Below are 18,100 nucleotides of genomic sequence, written 5' to 3' on the forward strand. Positions count from 1 at the left end.
AGATATATGACTTGCTGACATCGTCCAGAAAAATGTCAGCATTACTCAGTTTATTTAACTCTTAAGTCCTGACTGTGGAATTTCCTTCTGACTGTCTCCAGGGAACATCCCGTTCTATATGCACACACACGCACGCACACACACACACACACACACACACACACACACACACACACACACACACACACACACACACACACACACACACGCACACACACACACTCAGCCGCCGGCATACACAAACTCATGTGAAGCCAGGTATCAAAGAAAAGTGTTTTGAAGCAGCTTAATAAAAGTCTAAAGACTGAAAGACAATGTTTCTGGCAGCGTTAGCTGTACTCCTGGCCGAGAGAGGGAGAGATATTGGGAAATAAAGTCAGTATTATGATCTGTACACGCAGATATGAGCTCTCTAACCGCCTCCATCTGTCCTCACACAGCCTGCGTTTGAAGTCTCACTCGGATCTGTATTCTCGCCTTTACTCTGCTAGAGCTGCAAGCCGTTGTGCTGCTCTTCCAACAAAAGGCTGTGTGTGTGTGTGCACATGCACGTCTGAATCATTCAACACAAGATGCTAGTATCCTGGTTCTGTGCAGATAGTGATCTTTATTAGTGCGTATGTTCTGTAGATTCCATTTGCTTTTCACAGAGCTCATCTCTGTTCCATCGTTTGACTAATTTTACATTTCTTGGCCATAGCCGCCGTGCAAGAGTGTGTTGCCAGGAGAAGGCAAATATTTAAGTTGGACATGTGCTGACTTTTTTAATAGACCTGGGCTCTCACAATTACACACTCTCTGTTTCACTTTTTTGTTTTAGTCTCTGTTCGTTTACCATGTCTCACTGGGACATGGAATTGAAAACGCGTAACAAAGCTTGTGATTTTTTTTGGCTATATCGCTAAACTGGGTGACACTTCAGACTGGAGAACACATATTAACAATTAATAACTAAAAACTTGCTTATTCACAGCTAACACACCGTATTTATGCTCTTGTTTTGTGTGAACTTTCAGTGAGTATTCTAGGGTATAGCAATATAGTAGTTCTAGGTACTAATCAGTAACTACTACTACAACTAGTTTATTTAGGTTAATAAAAAGTGTGGCCCTAAATTGTTGCAACATGTCTACAACAATTGCAACACCAATGTTTGTATTTGTAGTGCATTTTTCTTCTTTTATTTCAGTGTTGTTTCAGCTTGTGTACAAGATTTAAGTTTTAAGATAATGTAACGTACGGCTGGGTTTTATATGGCGTAAATGTCACACAAGCTTGTGTTGGCTTTCAGTTGTAGGTCCGTTTTCCTGTGCGGTGATATTGAAGCATCTTGTTTTCATTCATAGTTCTGGCTGCTTCGTCGGTTAATTGATTCATTGATGAATTAGCTTCCACATTGTGGTCTCACATTTACTTTTCCTTACTGATGAAAATATTGCCTTGACTTGTTGCTTATCCCTTTGTATCATGTGCAGTCACTCTCATCCGTGCATGCTTCAGTATAAAAAGGTCAGTCAATTGTGTTGGTTGCGAGCAGGAACATTGGGGCCTCAGATGTGACAGTCATGTGTACAGCTTGTGACTCCAGTATGTCAAGAGTTCCTGCAGTCGGCAGTCAGATCCACCAATAGTCTCCCGCAGCCCCCGAGTCATAATTACTATCCTCTGTGTGCTTCATGTCAGACAATGCTTCCTCTTATTTTTCTTTTTTTTTTTCCGAACGCTCTGTACAGATGAATGACAACGCCCGATGTGAACGAGCCCAGTTATCTGTCAATTGATAAATCACAACAACTGGTAGATGTATCATGAATTGATTTATGTGCAGCGGCTGATTCCTTGAAAGGATGTTTCTGAATTTAAGGCAGGCGTGGGCGCTTATGTTCAAAGGCACTCGCACAACAGAGCAAATCTGCCCACTTTGAAAAGGCTAATGCTCATCCAATCCAATATGGAGCCACGGCTGACAGATGGGCCCAGAGTGTTCAAAGCAGAGGGCGCCGTTTTAATATCAAAACAGGTCAAGCCAAAGAGAAGGCAGCAAGAGGGACGCCCCTGTGTAGGCACGAGGAGAAAGGTCCTGCCAGTGCTGCCACCACAGCTGGGACCCACCTCACCCCATTTTTTTTCCTTGCGGCCGCCCACATGCTCTGCATTTGTGCTTGTTGCCAGGCGAGGAAGCTGATGTCCTCCTCATAGACAATAGTAATTGAGTACTACATGGCTCCAAGCTCTTCCACTAAATATACTTTTGCATGTGATGTTTCTGGTAATTTTAACATTGTGAGGGAAGATCTTCTTGGTTACATGTTATTCTGGTTGTTACAAAATGTTTTCTTCAGTATCTTTTTTGTCCTTTTGCAATCCTGGCTTGCCTTTTGCTGATCAAAATGAGAGCCAGTAAAGGAAAAAAAACATTATTTTGAATCGTAATTTCAACGTGAAGTGTCGATGAAAGCAATAGTTTTTTTGTTAATTATAATATCTTTCTTGTCAAGAAAATGAACCCCTCACATAGCTCCAGTGATGCATCATTCTTTAGTAATTACAAAATGGACAGATAGGAAATATAACCTTATATTAACCTTAGTTTAGGTCATTTTATAGCATTTGAATCCACTGCATTCTTGTCATAGCTGGAATTATTAAATAGATGTGGGGCATGCTGGTGGGTGATGGTGCGATTATTAAATCTACCAACTCCATCACATGCTTTGATGGTGGAGGCTCACTGGGCGGAATCATGCCGTTGCTGCCTGTGACAGCCTGATTTAGAGCTGCTTTCTTTTTCCCCTCTGACGCAGAGACCTGCCTGCCCCAGTGTGCTGCAGGGTGAGGAGAAGAATGGTGATTGTTATCCTGAAAGCCTGTTATTTGTGCATGTGTGTGTGTGAGGGCGAGTGCAGTCGCTGCAATGTGTGTGTTTGCTCACACAGCATGCTGGCGTTTCTATTTAACAACCTCCTTTGTCAGACACAGAGATGTCCAAGATTGCATGAGCACAGCAGATCTCATACCATCGGCAGTTCATGAACACACACTCACGTCGTCAAAGGGTTTTTTTTTTTTCCAAAAGTGTGTCCAGATGGAAGTTCTTATTGAGCGCTGGTAGATTTCTCCCTGCTGCGGAGGGTGGGTGAAACGAAGGAAGGAAATGAAGATGGAAAATTGAGAAAAACGTTTTCAATCAGATCAATCATCTTCCTCCTGGATGTGTTTTTGTGTACGTGTGATCTCCCCAGCCTGCCTTTCTGCCTCCTGTCTCTAATCTGATCATGTTAGAGTAGAAGATTAGTCTCCCCAGATCCCATCTCTGCCACAATCAGCCTTTTGTTCTTGGATTGTGCTTCATCTCTGTTCGCAGCCAGCGAGGTGAACACTTTGCCCTCTGAGTCTCCTCACCCCAGATTCTTGTTCCCAGATGGTCATGCTAAGGGCGTCTTTATTCCTAACCACCGTTGTCTGCTTATGTATTCGTTCAACAGTTACCCAACAGTGGTCAACATGCGTTAGACATCGAAGCCAAAAATTGGTTCTGCTTTTATTCATATATGTCTAGTGCTTACTCTTATGTTTCTTTGAAAAGGAACTAAAATAAACTCTGTTTCCGTATCAGACATCAGGGTTGGTTTCAGTTCAGAAACAGGAAGAGGTCTTATCTTGACCTTGCTGGTATCTGACTCAGGAGGAGACTTCAGATTTGTGCTCGACAAAAAGTGTTTGTGACTCTACTGTGAGCCCAGTCTGCTCTGTCCTCAGTCTATTGGCTAACTCTGCTCACGACCTGCTCATCGGGCTCAACTGCTTGACATTCCTGGCCGACACTGAGCCGCTGCTGTTGCTGCTACTCTTGTCTCTTTGACCTCCCCCTCCCTCCCCTCCGCCATCTCCTTTGTCTGTGCGTTTGAGATCCGTCTATCCTTCCTTACTTCTGGCCGCCACCTCCTGGAGGAAGTCATAGATCCTGCTCGTTGATGTCGTCACAGCAGCGAGGGGGGTCACTAACAGGGTTAGCAGAGGAAGAAGAGAGTGTTTGAAAAGCAGAGAAAATAAACAGAGGTTTCCTGTTAACGAGGTGCACCGGGGTCTGTCGTGTGAGAGAGCCAGAGCATCTGGTTTTGTTCAAATCAAAGCCCTGCTGTTACAGTACAAGGAGGGGAGTGGAGCTCGGGGGGCAGGACGGGTATTAGCCTTCCAGGTTACAGGTTGTAACAACCTTCATTTAGTTCTGTCACAGTCCTGCAGCATGACAGTGGGCATGGTGAACAGATGGGGCGAAGTTAGGACACTTGACTGCCGGCATCTCTTTTATCTTTGAGTTTCTGTACTGCTATAAAAGTAAAAGGACGAACTTTCGATTAAAGAATCAGCAAAGAAAGCAGCACTCCACAGCACTGTTTGGTCTGAAGGCAGTGGACTATTTCCATTTCACACACAGATGTTTTTTCTGCCAGTTTCATCATGTTTGGTCTGTTACAAATTTATATACACTTTTATTCCTGTTCATTTTTTCCGTTGTATAGCTGCAGGCACTATTTTTGCTGGTCTGTTGAGGAGTTAGTTTAAGGTTAACAGCCTACATTGTCGTGAAGGAGATTTACTGTTTGGTCACAAGTGATATTTAGATGAGTGTAGTTCAAGTCAAGCCCATATATGGACTGCGCTTGACTGATGCCTGAAGACACGAGTAAACACCCCTCATCTTGTGCGTCTGATCTGTGTATCTCTCCACTCCTGGAACCTTTGAGTGTAGCAAAAAATCTTGCCCGCTTTCTCCAGTCCTGCTTTTCAGTGTTGCAATCTTGCATGGGGGGCCTTGGTGCTCAAGAGGTCGGCACACACATATGCTCCCACACAAAGAAAACTGCACAGCCATTATAGATCCAAGGGGCCAGCCAACTTAAGCTGGCGACGGGGAGGATTTTATTGACTCTCATAATGCCCGACTTGTCTTGGCCTCTTTTGAAAGAAGCGCTGAATACATCTCTGCTATTTAAGTGATATAAATCAATGTTCCATATCATAAATACTGCAGATAAATCCAGCCTGTTGGCCAGGAATGCTGAAGAAAGGGAGGCACCATTGTGTTCCGTCTGAGATTTATGTATCTCCTCCTCATTGTAAGAAAGAGCAGCCTTGTACCCAGAAGGCAGGATAGTTGTAATTTTAAGTCAAAGGAAGTGAGAGAGTCCTGCTCCTCCCTTCGTAATCCAGCTCCTGCTCATTTCCCCCCTTTTTTATCTGCTCCTCTTTGCTTCCTTGCACTTACTCTTGTGTTTCATTTCTGTCTCCCACTAGTGGGTTAGTAAGTCTTTTGGCCTCTCAGGAGTGAGCCACATTCCCAGGGTTTAGGGCCCAGGAGGAGGGAGGGCCGGGCTGTGTTTTGCCTCTGGCAGAAGCAAAGATGGCCGACATTGTGTGGGGCTCAAAGGAATGCCTCTAATCAATTCAACGTTGTGGTTTTGTATGTTGTTCTGCACGGCAGACTTGGCAAACCTCCCACGACACGAGCAGCGGTGACTCTGACCATCCGTTGTCCTGCCTTCATTTTCTCTCTTACATGATCCTTTCTTTCTTTGATAATTGAAAGCTTTGCGTTGCTCCCGCTACGTGCTCCATATGTCGCTCTCTGTCTTCCTCTCTGTCATCACTGCTGCGTGAGAGGGCTTAACACCACTGCCAGCTCCCAAACAGCAATCTGCTTCAGAGACGATGATGATCGTTAAAGTAATGTTTACTATAATGTGTGGTATTGAATGAGGTGTATCCTCAGGTTTTCTACATTCTCTGAAACTACATCTTCACTACTTCAGTTCATATTCAAGAGACTGTGAAAATGGCACATTCTTTAAGAAATAAACAAGAATACTGATTCATGTTTTCTTCACAGGAGAAAAGCTCCTCCAACTCTCACAATTTAAAGTCCTTTGCAACTTAATCTTGTGCTATTTCTTACTGACCCCCATCCGACTTGGAGCACCTTGCACATCACATATTTTCTCCCTAACACGTATGACATCTTCTCTTTAAAAGTCCACCATTTTAGGCAGTCTTAAAAGGTTCCCCAAACGACACAAAATCAAGTCACTTCTGCCTTGTAATGACAGTGTCTCCTTTGTCATGTTATTTTGTTGCAGCAGACTCTTTGATTTAGTGGTTTTTCAGCCACAAAATGACACGTTGAGGGTTTGCCCTTCCAGCACTTACAGTCTTCTTAAAGTATTAATTATGCATAAGCACCAGATAACTACGTGTTCTGCCGCGGCGACTGCCTGTTCGTGGAGAAGACAGCGTTGTCTTTACACTGAGAGCTGCGTCGAAGGACAAGGAGAGATATGATGACATCACTGAACTGATTTTTTTTTCTCCACACGGTCCAGGCGTGTTTCACAGCGCTCCATGTTGAAGTGTGGTGTGACGGTTAATGCAGCTGACGGTGGATCCAGTCCTGTTCAGTGCTTCTTGAGTTAGTTCAAGAGAGAAATGGAGACTGATTGAATAGATGGGTGGTGTGAGAGATTGAAGGTAGAAGGTGGAGAAAGGAATAGGGTGAATGGGAGGAAACATTTAGGTGGGTTAGAGAGTGTTAGTGAGACGTGCACGACTGCCGTATAGTCTCCTCCCCAGTGACATAACTGAACGATGTACTCAAAGACTTTAAATACCGCTGCTGTGACCTCATGTTCTTCCACACACTCACATCACACAGAAGGGGCATCTGTTGTCTTTCCCCTTCATATTTTTCAAACCGCCTCCTTGTGATTTGTTGGCTGCTGCCTTGGTTCAATCCACAAATATGTGATTCCCTCACAACCTGAAGCTGTCCGTGACACATTGTGAAGAAGCAATATATATTTTAGAACATGAAATGAAAACTGTATTTGCTCTTTTTTTTTATCTCTCACCTCAAGGCTGCCCTCAGTTTCAACCATTTTCTTCCCCCTCCCTCCTTTCATTGACCAGACCTCGAAAGCTCATCGTCTTCCTGCGCCAGTGGTGCCTCTTGCTGGTTATTTAAGGAATAGCAGGCTTTTTTTTAATACCGTGAACTGCGTTTTAAAGGCCAGTGGGTGGTGCCAGTGAGCATTGTAGCTTTTACAACACATCAGTAAATGCATGTCCAGCTTTGGAAGACAGAAAAAGCAGTCACCGGTTCATTACCTTCAGCCTCCTCTCTGTGCACCCGTCCAGCGGGACAGTCTGTCCCACTGTTTGCTTTATTAAATATCTAAATGCTCCCAAATCCCTCTCTAATGATTTGGGCTCACCACATGCCTTTTTGGCACCATCTTGTGTGAAATCATAAACAATGCATCTGCACAGTGTTTCCCAGGAGAACACTTTGGATGTTGGAAAAAAAACAGACAGAACGCTCTCTGCTCACTTGCTGTGTCTCTGTGTGTGTTGCAGAGTAAACGGGACCATCTGCTGATGAATGTGAAATGGTACTACCGCCAGTCAGAGGTGCCTGACTCTGTCTACCAGCACCTGGTGCAGGATCGCAACAATGAGAATGGTAAGATTGTCTTGACGTCTGCATTCATTTGTATAATGCTGGAGGAGCTTTCACTGTCACACCCCGCTTCAGACGGACACGCTGGTGAGAGATATAAGAGCCACAATTGCATTTTGCACAGATCAGTGTTCCAGCAGCACAGCCAATCCCGCTGTGACTCTGTTCCCCGGGCAACAGTTCTTCAGTGCTGTCAAATGTTAATGACCTTCAGTGCCGTGTGGCACACAAACACACACACGTACTTTCATCAACACCAGTGCGAGTGGACTCATCATGTCCTAACACATTCATGTCAGGGCCTCTTACCACCTGTTCAGTGCAGTTTCACAGAGTGCAGTATCAGCAGTGTTCACTGTTCTCACTGTTTTTATGCAAACAGCGAAGGAAGCTTTTAAAATCTAACTTAATAACATGACGCACTTGGAGTGAAGATGACACTGTGTCATACCTGTGAGGCTTTTCTTTTTTGAAATCAGGACAGGCAAGGCCACATTTGATTACCGTCCAATTTTACTGGCGTCTCCAGTTGCCTCACCGACACCGGATCAAAACGCTCTTCTCGCATTCCACTGCAGAACACAAAACATCCCCTGTATTTCCCCTCCAAGGGTTGAAGTTACTGTTATGTTCCTCTCACAACTGTGTCTCAAGTGGAATAGACATACTCTGGTGTTATGGTTTAGGTTGTTATTTTGATGTTTAAGAATGAAGTTTTACTATTATCCCTTATGTACAGACTTGTTTTGACTTCCCCAGTTTTCAATTTAAATTTTACCTGTGTACATTCACAATCCAGGAAAAACCTAAAGTGATGATTAAAAATTAAAACATAGAATACATTTCTAATGTCAGTCACGGTCAGCTCAGGGGTTGATTCCAACTAATACACAATTATTGTATGTAGCTTGTCCAGTATGGATTAGAAGTAAAGCAATTACAGTGTTATTATGTCTTGCTAAATCCTAATGACCTGACGCTGCTGTTGACACGTTCTGTCAGCACCTGGTCGGTCGTCAAGAGCAAACATGCTCCGGCTGCTCCAGATCTTCTCAGATTACCTAAGTGAATGCAGTGAACACTAAATATATGTGGCGTAAAAGCCTCCTAAGTATTTGGGTCAGTGACTTATGCAGACTGAGTTAAACATAAGCTTTACTTCATTCTTGACATTTAATTTAGGAACTGACCTCCCTGAGTGTGGAGTCATCAGCTCAGAGTTCACGTTTCAAGTTTGTTGTCATCAACTGGATTCAGCTTTGTGCCGGGTGCTGCTGATGTCTCATGACCTCATGAGTCTTCTCAGCTAAGCACAAGACACCATGTGCCATGATAGCCTGTTGGTTCTGGCAAAAGCAGAAATCGTCACAGTTTATTGCTAAATTTTTGTATTCTCTGTGTATCACCGATTATAACCCCTTTGATTTTGGTTGCCACGTCTGAGGTGCTGCGTGTGAACGCTTAAAACAGACTTGCCTCCAGGTGGCAGCAGAGAGCACTTCACCTGTTTTAATAAACCTATTTGAGAATGTAACATTCATAAATGTAATCCAACTGTGTTTTTGCTTGATGCAGACTCTGGCCGGGAACTGGTAATCACAGATCCAGTAGTCAGAAGCAGAGAACTCTTCATATCCGACTATGTGGACACTTATCATGCTGCTGCTCTCAGGTAAGACAGTTAGTCACAGACACAGTTGTTACTCCTACCATTATTACATCTCACTGCTTATTTCGGTGTTATTACTGCATTATCACAGTGTTGTTACACAACTTTGTATTGGACCTGATGTTCAGCGTTTATGCAATGATCCTGTTTTTTTTTTTGCCTCGTCACTCCCGGCTGACCGAACCCTCCCACTTCCCTTTCTCTTTAACCAAAACCATATGTGAGGTGCTCAGCGGCAGCCACCCGTCACAGGCATGTCTCCCAGAAACCGCTGATTTCAGGGCAAATTAGCTGCAACGTCTCCTAAACAGAGCCGTCTTTGATTTCACTTCGTCTCCAGGCTTCAGATAAATGGGAGGGAATTCCAGTGGGATGCTGTAATGCCGCACTTCTCTGAAGACAGCACTCCTAAGCACCCTCTAATCTTTTCGGGGGGGGAGACGGGCAGCTTGTGTTTCTGTGCAGCCCGGCTTCATGCGCCTGTGATGTCTGTTTGATAGAAGCAGACATCGGGGGAGTGGAAAGAGGAAATGGTGTGGAGATGTGGTCATCGCTTCTGATTTATCAGCTCATGCAGAGATTTGGTGCAGATCCCTGCTGTTCACTCTTTCCACATGATGTCTGCGGACACACATGCACCGAGTCTCATATATATGACTCACGCCAGATTTTATGAAGTTTAAAGTGCAGGTTTGGAAAATGGCAGATATTACTCACATTTGATGCTGTCAAACAGAAGTCTACAGTCCTCCCCGGGTAGCAGGAGCCCAATTAAGACCTTTGAGTTGAACCCATGTGTTTTGGTCCCTCTCTGGAATGCTCTGTTGTCTGTATGAGATATGGATGAAACTGAACCAGCTGAAATGCACAACTGAATCTATCGCTTAACTTCATTAACTTTATGATGCACACATATGCAGAATACACACACTCACCAATACTAGTATGTACAAGCAGTATACCCACATGCAGATAAATATGCATGTAGCAAATGTAGTTATGATGGTTTGTTTCAATGTATGTTTCAATTATAATAATTTCGTTTTTCCCATATACAGGGGGAAATGCAACATTTCCCATTTCTCTGACATTTTTGCTGCCAGGGAGTTCAAAGCTCGAATTGACTCCTTTTTCTATATCCTTGGATATAACCCAGAGACCAGGTAAGATCTTTTCTGCTTTGATACTCTTTAAAAATGCATTATTTCCTTTGCTGTGCATTTTTTTACTTTGATCAAATCACTGTCACCCCCATATGTGGGTTATTTTTTTACACCTTAAACTTTAAAGTGGCGACTTGCACTATGCAAATGTTTTGGGACACATCCAATGAATTAAACTGCTTAAACATGAATAAATAAAGCTGTATGCATTTTCTGCTTTTGGCTTTGTGTTGTGGTGGTTTGTTGTTTTTTTGGTCACTTGTTTGCAGGTTAAGTTGTTGGCTGACCTGAATAGTTTGTTGGTGTGTGGCTAATTTGTTTACTTCTATAGTGATGTATTTAAAGATGTCCTTGTGGTGTTATTTATAATTACATTATTGGTCACTGAGGGACAAGAATAAGGTGTATACCAGCTGAAACATTCTGTGAATGTGTTGCTTGTAATTGCAGATTCACGTGTGATTCCTTTTGTCTGGAGTTACTTCACATTCTACTCTCTTCGTGGCATACTTCTGCGACTCTCTACCAACAACTCTTTATTTATTGTTTGATTTATATGGCTGGACCTATACTCCCCATGAACGCCACTCTGTTTTCTATCTACTGAAGAAAGCACTGCTTGTTTCACTTGTGCTTCATAGTCTGGCTAGTTTATTTATGTCGAGTCGTCCGTGTTTGCGTGTACAGTAGTCTGCATTGTTGGCGAGATGCGACCTGGGTCACAATGTTTTCACAATTCGAAGCGGTCCAGTTGATGCCTGTGTGCATCATGTGACGAGCTTCTGAGCAGCTCCGGTCAGGATCCCCCCTGAGGGAGCCCCTCCACGTCTCCGAGCGCACATGACGCGTGTGTTGTGAACGCGTGCCCTGTCTGCTGCCGCCGCCTCGCGCGCGTCCACATGCGTCTGTGGGGTCGCTGCACATGCGCACTGCCCCCCTTCGGATGAAAGCGCCGCCGCACGAGCTGTCTGAGGTCACAGCACAAGCTCCGTGGAAACCTCCGGAGCGATGCGTGCTTCTCCATTTTGAGCACCTATAAGTAGGTGGGAGCCGGGGGGACGCGAGTCCTGCGAGCGGTATTGCAGCATACGCCGTGTCAGTGTGAAATAACGCGGGCTCCATGTCTGAAATGGACGACTTGTTCAGCCCCCGGAGGTAGGTCTGCATCATGTTCTTCTCTTCAGACTGTCGGCTCGTCACATTTTCACATTCGTGGTGTCTGCGTGCTGTCTGCCTCCCCGCCGTCGTGTGCGCGTGTAAATACGACTGTCACTGCAGATGACAAACCGCTGCAGCTCACGTCTGAACGGAGAGCCGCCGTCATTGTATCACAATATGTCTGTGAGTCAGCGGAGAATAGGACACGAACACGTCCGTGGCTTCAGGTCCAAATGAGACGCAGACAGGCTCCATTTTGCATCTCCTGTTTACAACAGTGATGACATGGCGCGCCCCGAGTCGGAGCTGGGCTGAAGACAAAGCCGGACCGAGTGTGGAGCTCTGTTGTGGACGGACCGCCTGTCATGGTACTTAACCAGCGTGGAGCTGCTCTGTTATTGCTGCTCAGCAATTATGTCAGTGTGCCACAGAGTCCCGCTATCATTGGCTGCTATTGACGAAGGGGGCGGGGTTGTCCTTGATTGCACACGGAGTTGGTCGTGATGTGTTGTGGTTCCGGTTTGACGGCGGAGGTTTTTAGTTGCCATGACGGCAGGGCATGGCTGGACAGATATTTCTCACAGATATATGTATCAGTCAGACATCGCAGTTTTGACAATAAAGAAGATAAAGACGGTAAACGATCTGGCATTACGTTGTTCTTCCTTCCATTTTTGAACGCTTATGCTGGTTGGGTGGCGGGGGCAGCAGCCAGAGCGAAGAGGTCCAGAAACTACACTCTGCTGATGCATTTTTGATTTATTATTTTTGTTATTACCGTGTAGAAGTCTAACAAAATAGACAATTGCACATCTAGAACCAAAGAAGAAGTTAGTTAGTTGAAATATATATACACACAACAACCACCTTGGCAGCATGTGAGCACTTGTAAACAGCTAAACAAATTGCTAAATATGAATATCATAACTACACACACATTGAAGAACAACTGACAGTCTAACTGTACTTATGTCAAAGCAAACTAATCTATATCGTAATGGAACTGGTCATTTGTTTGGCAATGTTCTGGCAAAAGCTACAGAACAAAACACTCAACTGTTCATTTGATGACTTGCAGACTGCCAACATGCTGTAAGTGCCCATTATACCTCCTTCAATATTGGGTCCAAATGTATGTTCTGCACCAAGAATAAGCAGTACAACAACTTTGGATGGGAATTATTTTGTGCCAAACAGCTCATGAGAACCAGATTTGTCGTGGCCTTCACATTTTCCTGTCAGTCACTTCTTTAATTAAGTCTGGCTCATCAACTGTGCATAAAAGAATTTATCGAAGTAATTTATTTTTGTTAAATTTTAAAGTGTGAGCGAATCAGATTTGTTCAGCCAGTGACTTGGACTCAATTGTCTGCGGATGACGCCGCTGTGTCCTCACACAGTGTTTTTGGACAGACACTAACCCAAGTTAGTGGTGTCATGCTTAACCATTTTCAGAAAATGATCCTTTGTATGGGGTTTGTTTATATCTGAGCTCCTCATGCTGCTTCTGTTCACTTTCAGTATTCCCTGCTGGGATGCATCTGTATGCTCTCTGCAAACCTGCACAGCATTCTATCACTGCTGTCTGCGTCCAAAAGTTAAAAAAAACATGATCGTCTCCTGTTCATTTACTGCTGCACAGGTACTCATTTTTCATCCTTGCGGGTCCCGCCAAACATGCTCTGGATGGACTGCAGATTATCATGCACACATTCATCCAAGTTTCACTCAGAAGTAACACAGACCAGATCCCCTCTGACTCAACAGCGTGGCTCTTATTTAGTGGATAATGTGCTTGTTATGAGGGGCTGCTGTGAACCTTTTTAGAGTGAGCATGTTGCTCTGTGTTGTGTTGTTGGGTGATAAATCAAATCGTCATGAAAACAAAGAGCCTAACTGTTGTGAAAGCTAATGGTGGAGAAACCTTCCATGTTTCTTTAGTGTGATTTTGAGGTGGTTTCTTGTGAGGAGCCCCTCTTTAGATTCCAGACAGGAAGGGTGCCTGCTCTGAAGTGAAAAGTTAACTATGCTCTCGTCGTTGTGTTCGGTGGTCTGAAGACTCAAAGGAAACCGCAAAGGCCTGGTCTCTCAGGTTTCCGCCAGGTCTCCGTGATGGAGTGTGAGTTTCGCCGGGTGCAAATCACGCCGACAGATTCTGGGCAGCCTCGACACTCGGCTGTATGAAAATCACCGCCGTTACCTTAGCAACAGAAGGAAAGGCTTTTCAAAAGGAACATCTTGTCATTTTCTTTAATCCACTGCAGCTGGAGATTCGGAACACTATTATTAAATTGCTGTTGCTATGACGACCAACATTTGCACCCGCAGCCGCTTCAGAGGCAATGGCTATATTTTCAGAGTGGGCTTCCACCCCCATTTCCTCAGAGAGAATTCTAGTTTATTGCTATGAACAGTACAGTCTGCATATTTCTCACTAGTTTTCTGAAGTTACACAACTTTCTGTGAACATATTCTTCATTTCCTGCCACATTTTAGTCAATACATTTTTAGCCTCACCAAATTTACTGTACACTACATGTTTTAATGATTCTGCCTTATTTTTCAGGCGACTAAACAGCACGCAAGGGGAGATCAGAGTTGGTCCTAGTCATCAGGTGAGAGGTCACAACATCATTACAACAGATTCATTGTGTCATTATAAATTTAAATTGTTCATAAGGACCTATATACTCATGTGCAGTAGCATTGTAAGAACACTGCACCTGAAAAGTAAATCAACTTTGACTCAACTTTGACTTTGAAGTTCTGAAGACTTCTGTAGTTAGCCTCTTATTACTCTTCGAATTGTTAGCATTAGCGTGAATAGCAACTATTCTCAAGTGTGTTTATGTGTGAGCCATCTTGTAATGTTAAAATATATCACACAGTTAATGCCTGTATTGAACGATAAGTCGCTGACTTTTCCAATATTGTTTGTCAATATTGTTGCTACGACTAATAATAATGGGTGGTTATCAAAATGAACAATTGCCTGAACTGAAACATAACATTGAAGTTCTCTCTGCTATGATTCATCATATTTGGTGTCAACACTTACGCCTGTTGACGTCGAAATATAAACAGTAATGCTGCGGTTGTTGTCAGCCTCAGATTTGCAGCACACACAGCACTGTGCATGTCTACATGTGGTGATTTGTCCTTGTTTCCTTCTGCCTGCTCTCACAGCGATGACAGCCATTTGAAAGCTGATATTTTCTTCATGCTCGCCTGCTATTTGTAGTGTGACTCCATCTGTCCCCTTTCTTCCTCTTCTTCACTGAACGTGAAAATAGGCCAAGCTCCCAGAGTTGCAGCCCTTTCCTGCTTCTGGTGGACAAGCAGTGACTGAGAATGAGGAGCTGGTCTGGATGCCCGGGGTCAACGACTGTGATCTCCTCATGTACCTCAGAGCCGCACGGTGAGTTCTATCATTTTACCCTGGGAAAAAAAGAATATCAAAACATTCAGATGGTTGCTTAAAATTAAAAAAGAAACATCCCCTGAACAAAAGGTTTAGGTTGATTATTTCTATACCAGGAAGAAGAGGTGGATTTGATACTTGAATTGGTTCCAGAAGTTCCCAACTACTGTATCCGTGAAATGCTATAGCCTGAAATAGATATATGGATCTTGAATTAAATAATTTAATCTCCATTCATTTCCCCCACCATTGTTGTTGCTATAAATGGTATTAAACTCGCAGTCATGAAATAAAACTGAGGATTGAAATTTTCCCCATTACATTCCTAATGTATTTTTTTTCAACAGTCCATGCCAAAATTAGATTTAATCTGAACTGTATTCCTTTTCTCCTCCACAGGAGCATGGCTGCCTTTGCAGGGATGTGTGACGGAGGCTCAACTGAAGATGGATGTCTTGCTGCCTCTCGAGATGACACTACGTTAAACGCACTTAACACTGTAAGCAACATTGGATTTGTTCCTAGAAGTCTTGTCTTGTTTTTAGATTCCAGGATTTCCTCTAGAATCAAAGCGCCGGCTCAAATCTTTGAAGGCAGTGGCTATATAAGCCATTGGACATAATGAGCTGTTTCCCTGCCACTTTGACAATGACTACAGAGGAATCAAGTGCAAGCCGGAGATTAGATTGGTCATAAACAGGACATTTATATTCCGACTCTATAAACTGGAAAATTAGCATAGCGAGCAGGTCATCGTCTCTCAACCTTCGCTGCATTTGCAATTCCAATGAGAAATGCTTGCTTGCTCAGAGGCTGATTCTGTTTTACCAAATTGAAAACGACACCTGGCTCAGAGCTCTGCAAAGATTCCCTGACTCACCGTCTAATCGAGAGGCTGCTTCTTTTAGTGGTGCTTGATATACGAAATAAAATAAAGAGGTGATGGCAGAGTTGCTCATAATTTAAATTTGTGAAACAAATGACTTGCTCCTACAGTTGAAAAAAACATGGTTTGTGTGGAATGTTGTGGATAACATGGAGACCCTGGGCTCTTATCATGAGTTTTGTGCATTGGTTTAAAGCAAAAAAGTATCTTATTGTTATGAGTAGTTGTACTTGTAAATATCCATAATGTGTATTTTGAAAAAAACATCATTATTATCAGTAACCACTGAAATAATTTTTAATCAAAAGGTGTTTTCTAACATGTTATTTGTGTCTTCTACAGCTTCATGAAAGCAGCTATGACGCAGGCAAAGCTCTCCAGCGACTTGTGAAGAAGCCCGTTCCCAGGTTGATAGAAAAGTGCTGGTCTGAAGATGAAGTGGTAAGAGAGCAAGTGTCTTTGATTCCGCCTGCAGAACTCGTGCTTAAAACTTTAGTATTTGATCATCCACTGGCAAAGATCTTTCTTCAAACTGCCATTTTTTGTTTCTTGCGTAACTGTCCCGGGAGGGAAACATTGAGGGACAGTTCAAACGAGGCTCTTGGCCCAGTCTCACTCAGTAGACATCAGTAAAAACACTCAGTTTTCCAGCCCCGTCGAGCCTCGGGAGCAGCTGCATCCTGTTTATCACCCGCAGAATAAATCTTTAGCCTCCATGTCTGTGGAGGGAAAAGATTGAGGGCTGGTAATGTTGGCCTCCATTTGAATTTAGATGTGCATTTCACCGCAGCTGTCGAGGGCTCCAACCAGAAAATGGCAGCTCCTCCTCTGTGATCAAACACCACATCATGAGCGGGTGGAAGTGAAAAGTGTTGGATGTCTGCAGCTCTGGCCTTGATGCTTCACGATGCTTTGCACCAAACGTTTCAATGTTGACTCCATTTTGGCTCATTGATGTTTGTGCTACAAACAGCTCGACGTTTGCTTCATCTTAAACTCTTTGATGTTGTGTGGTGTTGTAACTTGATAGGGAAGCTGGCCGGTCCGCTTATTCTGGGATGCTTGCATCATGAACCCGACTTTGAAATTATATTACATAGCAGAGTGCATCATCATGTTCATGTGGAATGATTGAGCTTGTTGCCTTGTATTAATGATCATAGAAATTCTCAGTATTGATGCCTGAAATGTACGTGTTATTGTGGAAACAGTCGCTGCTTTAAGGCCTTATTAATGTCCTCGAAGTGTAAGTGTCATCCGCTGTGTTGTGTCCGCAGCAGTTGCATTAATACTGGCTTCTGTTTGATTTGTGTGTCTGAGATGGGATTTCAGTGATGGCTGACCTAACCACGTCAAAGCTGAAAACACTTCATGCTCTCGTTCATGCTCATGTTAAGACATCTCACACACAGTTGTTTTTGTGTCTTCAGCATTACAGTCCAGGTTTTGTTAAGAGAATTTGCCTTCTGATTTTCCCAAAATAAGAAAACATGATCAAATATTTCACTCTAATATGAATCTGGTTAAACATGGATCCCCGGAGTGCTGATGCTGTTTATCTGACCGGAGAACACTTGGCGGTCGACCATGTGACATCTGCCTCCCTGTGTTTTTGCCTGCAGTGGAACTAGTTGACTTTGCCCAGACATTTGTCTCAGCGATCTGATCAGCGGTTGTCCCTTTCCAGCCCTGCAGCCTTGAGGGACAGGTGTAAATGTAGCACCAACCTTGAGGCTTTCTCAGAATCACTCTCTGCTACTCTTCATTTATTTATCACATGGCTGTGCAGCTCCTGTCCCTCCTTCATCTTCCTCCTTGCTCGGCTGGCTTCATTATTTCTGCCTGCTCTTTTTTTGCACCACCCCTCCGCTCCTGTGGATGTGAATAAAAGTGACAGCGAAGGCTGCCGAAATGACATACTCTGCCTGTCTGCAGGGTCACTTGTCACACCCCTCCTCCCACTTTGACTTTTCTCGCCCCCCCACGTCTCTCCTCCTTGCCGGCAGCTGCTGCCACTTTATCCAGGACCTGCTTTTAAGTCAAGATAGATTTGAGTAGTTTCTGCACAAGCTAATTCTGTGGAGTTTTCTAAGCACATATTCTGATACATTTAAATAACCAGTGTTTCAGGCTGTTCACTTGATGTGAAGTTGTTGGACTAATGATTGTACTTGACGAAGATATCCGGGATGAACTCGGATTGAGTTTCTACTAATGGTTTCCGCACTTTCAGATTAGTCGGTCTCCCCCCCGCACCTCTTCATGGTCATTCCTCCACTTCTAAATTTGA

At 43.8% G+C, this 18,100-nt stretch overlaps 1 protein-coding gene across 7 annotated transcripts in view; it reads left to right on the forward strand.

The window, feature by feature from the left end:
- Positions 1-18,100, forward strand: part of rerea (arginine-glutamic acid dipeptide (RE) repeats a) — a 112,584-nt gene that overhangs the window by 77,882 nt on the left and 16,602 nt on the right. For 5 of the 7 annotated variants that reach the window (XM_053849821.1, XM_053849819.1, XM_053849820.1 and 2 more), the window contains 7 exons: positions 7,411-7,516; positions 9,089-9,185; positions 10,241-10,345; positions 14,070-14,118; positions 14,797-14,921; positions 15,324-15,423; positions 16,153-16,251. In XM_053849821.1, the coding sequence (XP_053705796.1) occupies positions 7,411-7,516; positions 9,089-9,185; positions 10,241-10,345; positions 14,070-14,118; positions 14,797-14,921; positions 15,324-15,423; positions 16,153-16,251 (681 nt within the window). Of the gene's footprint in view, positions 1-7,410; positions 7,517-9,088; positions 9,186-10,240; positions 10,346-11,259; positions 11,501-14,069; positions 14,119-14,796; positions 14,922-15,323; positions 15,424-16,152; positions 16,252-18,100 lie in introns of those variants that run through there. The other 2 variants (XM_053849823.1, XM_053849824.1) reach the window with 1 other exon arrangement.

This window comes from Synchiropus splendidus, chromosome 18, assembly GCF_027744825.2.
Source record: "Synchiropus splendidus isolate RoL2022-P1 chromosome 18, RoL_Sspl_1.0, whole genome shotgun sequence".
In the NCBI taxonomy this organism is placed as follows: Eukaryota; Metazoa; Chordata; class Actinopteri; order Syngnathiformes; family Callionymidae; genus Synchiropus; species Synchiropus splendidus.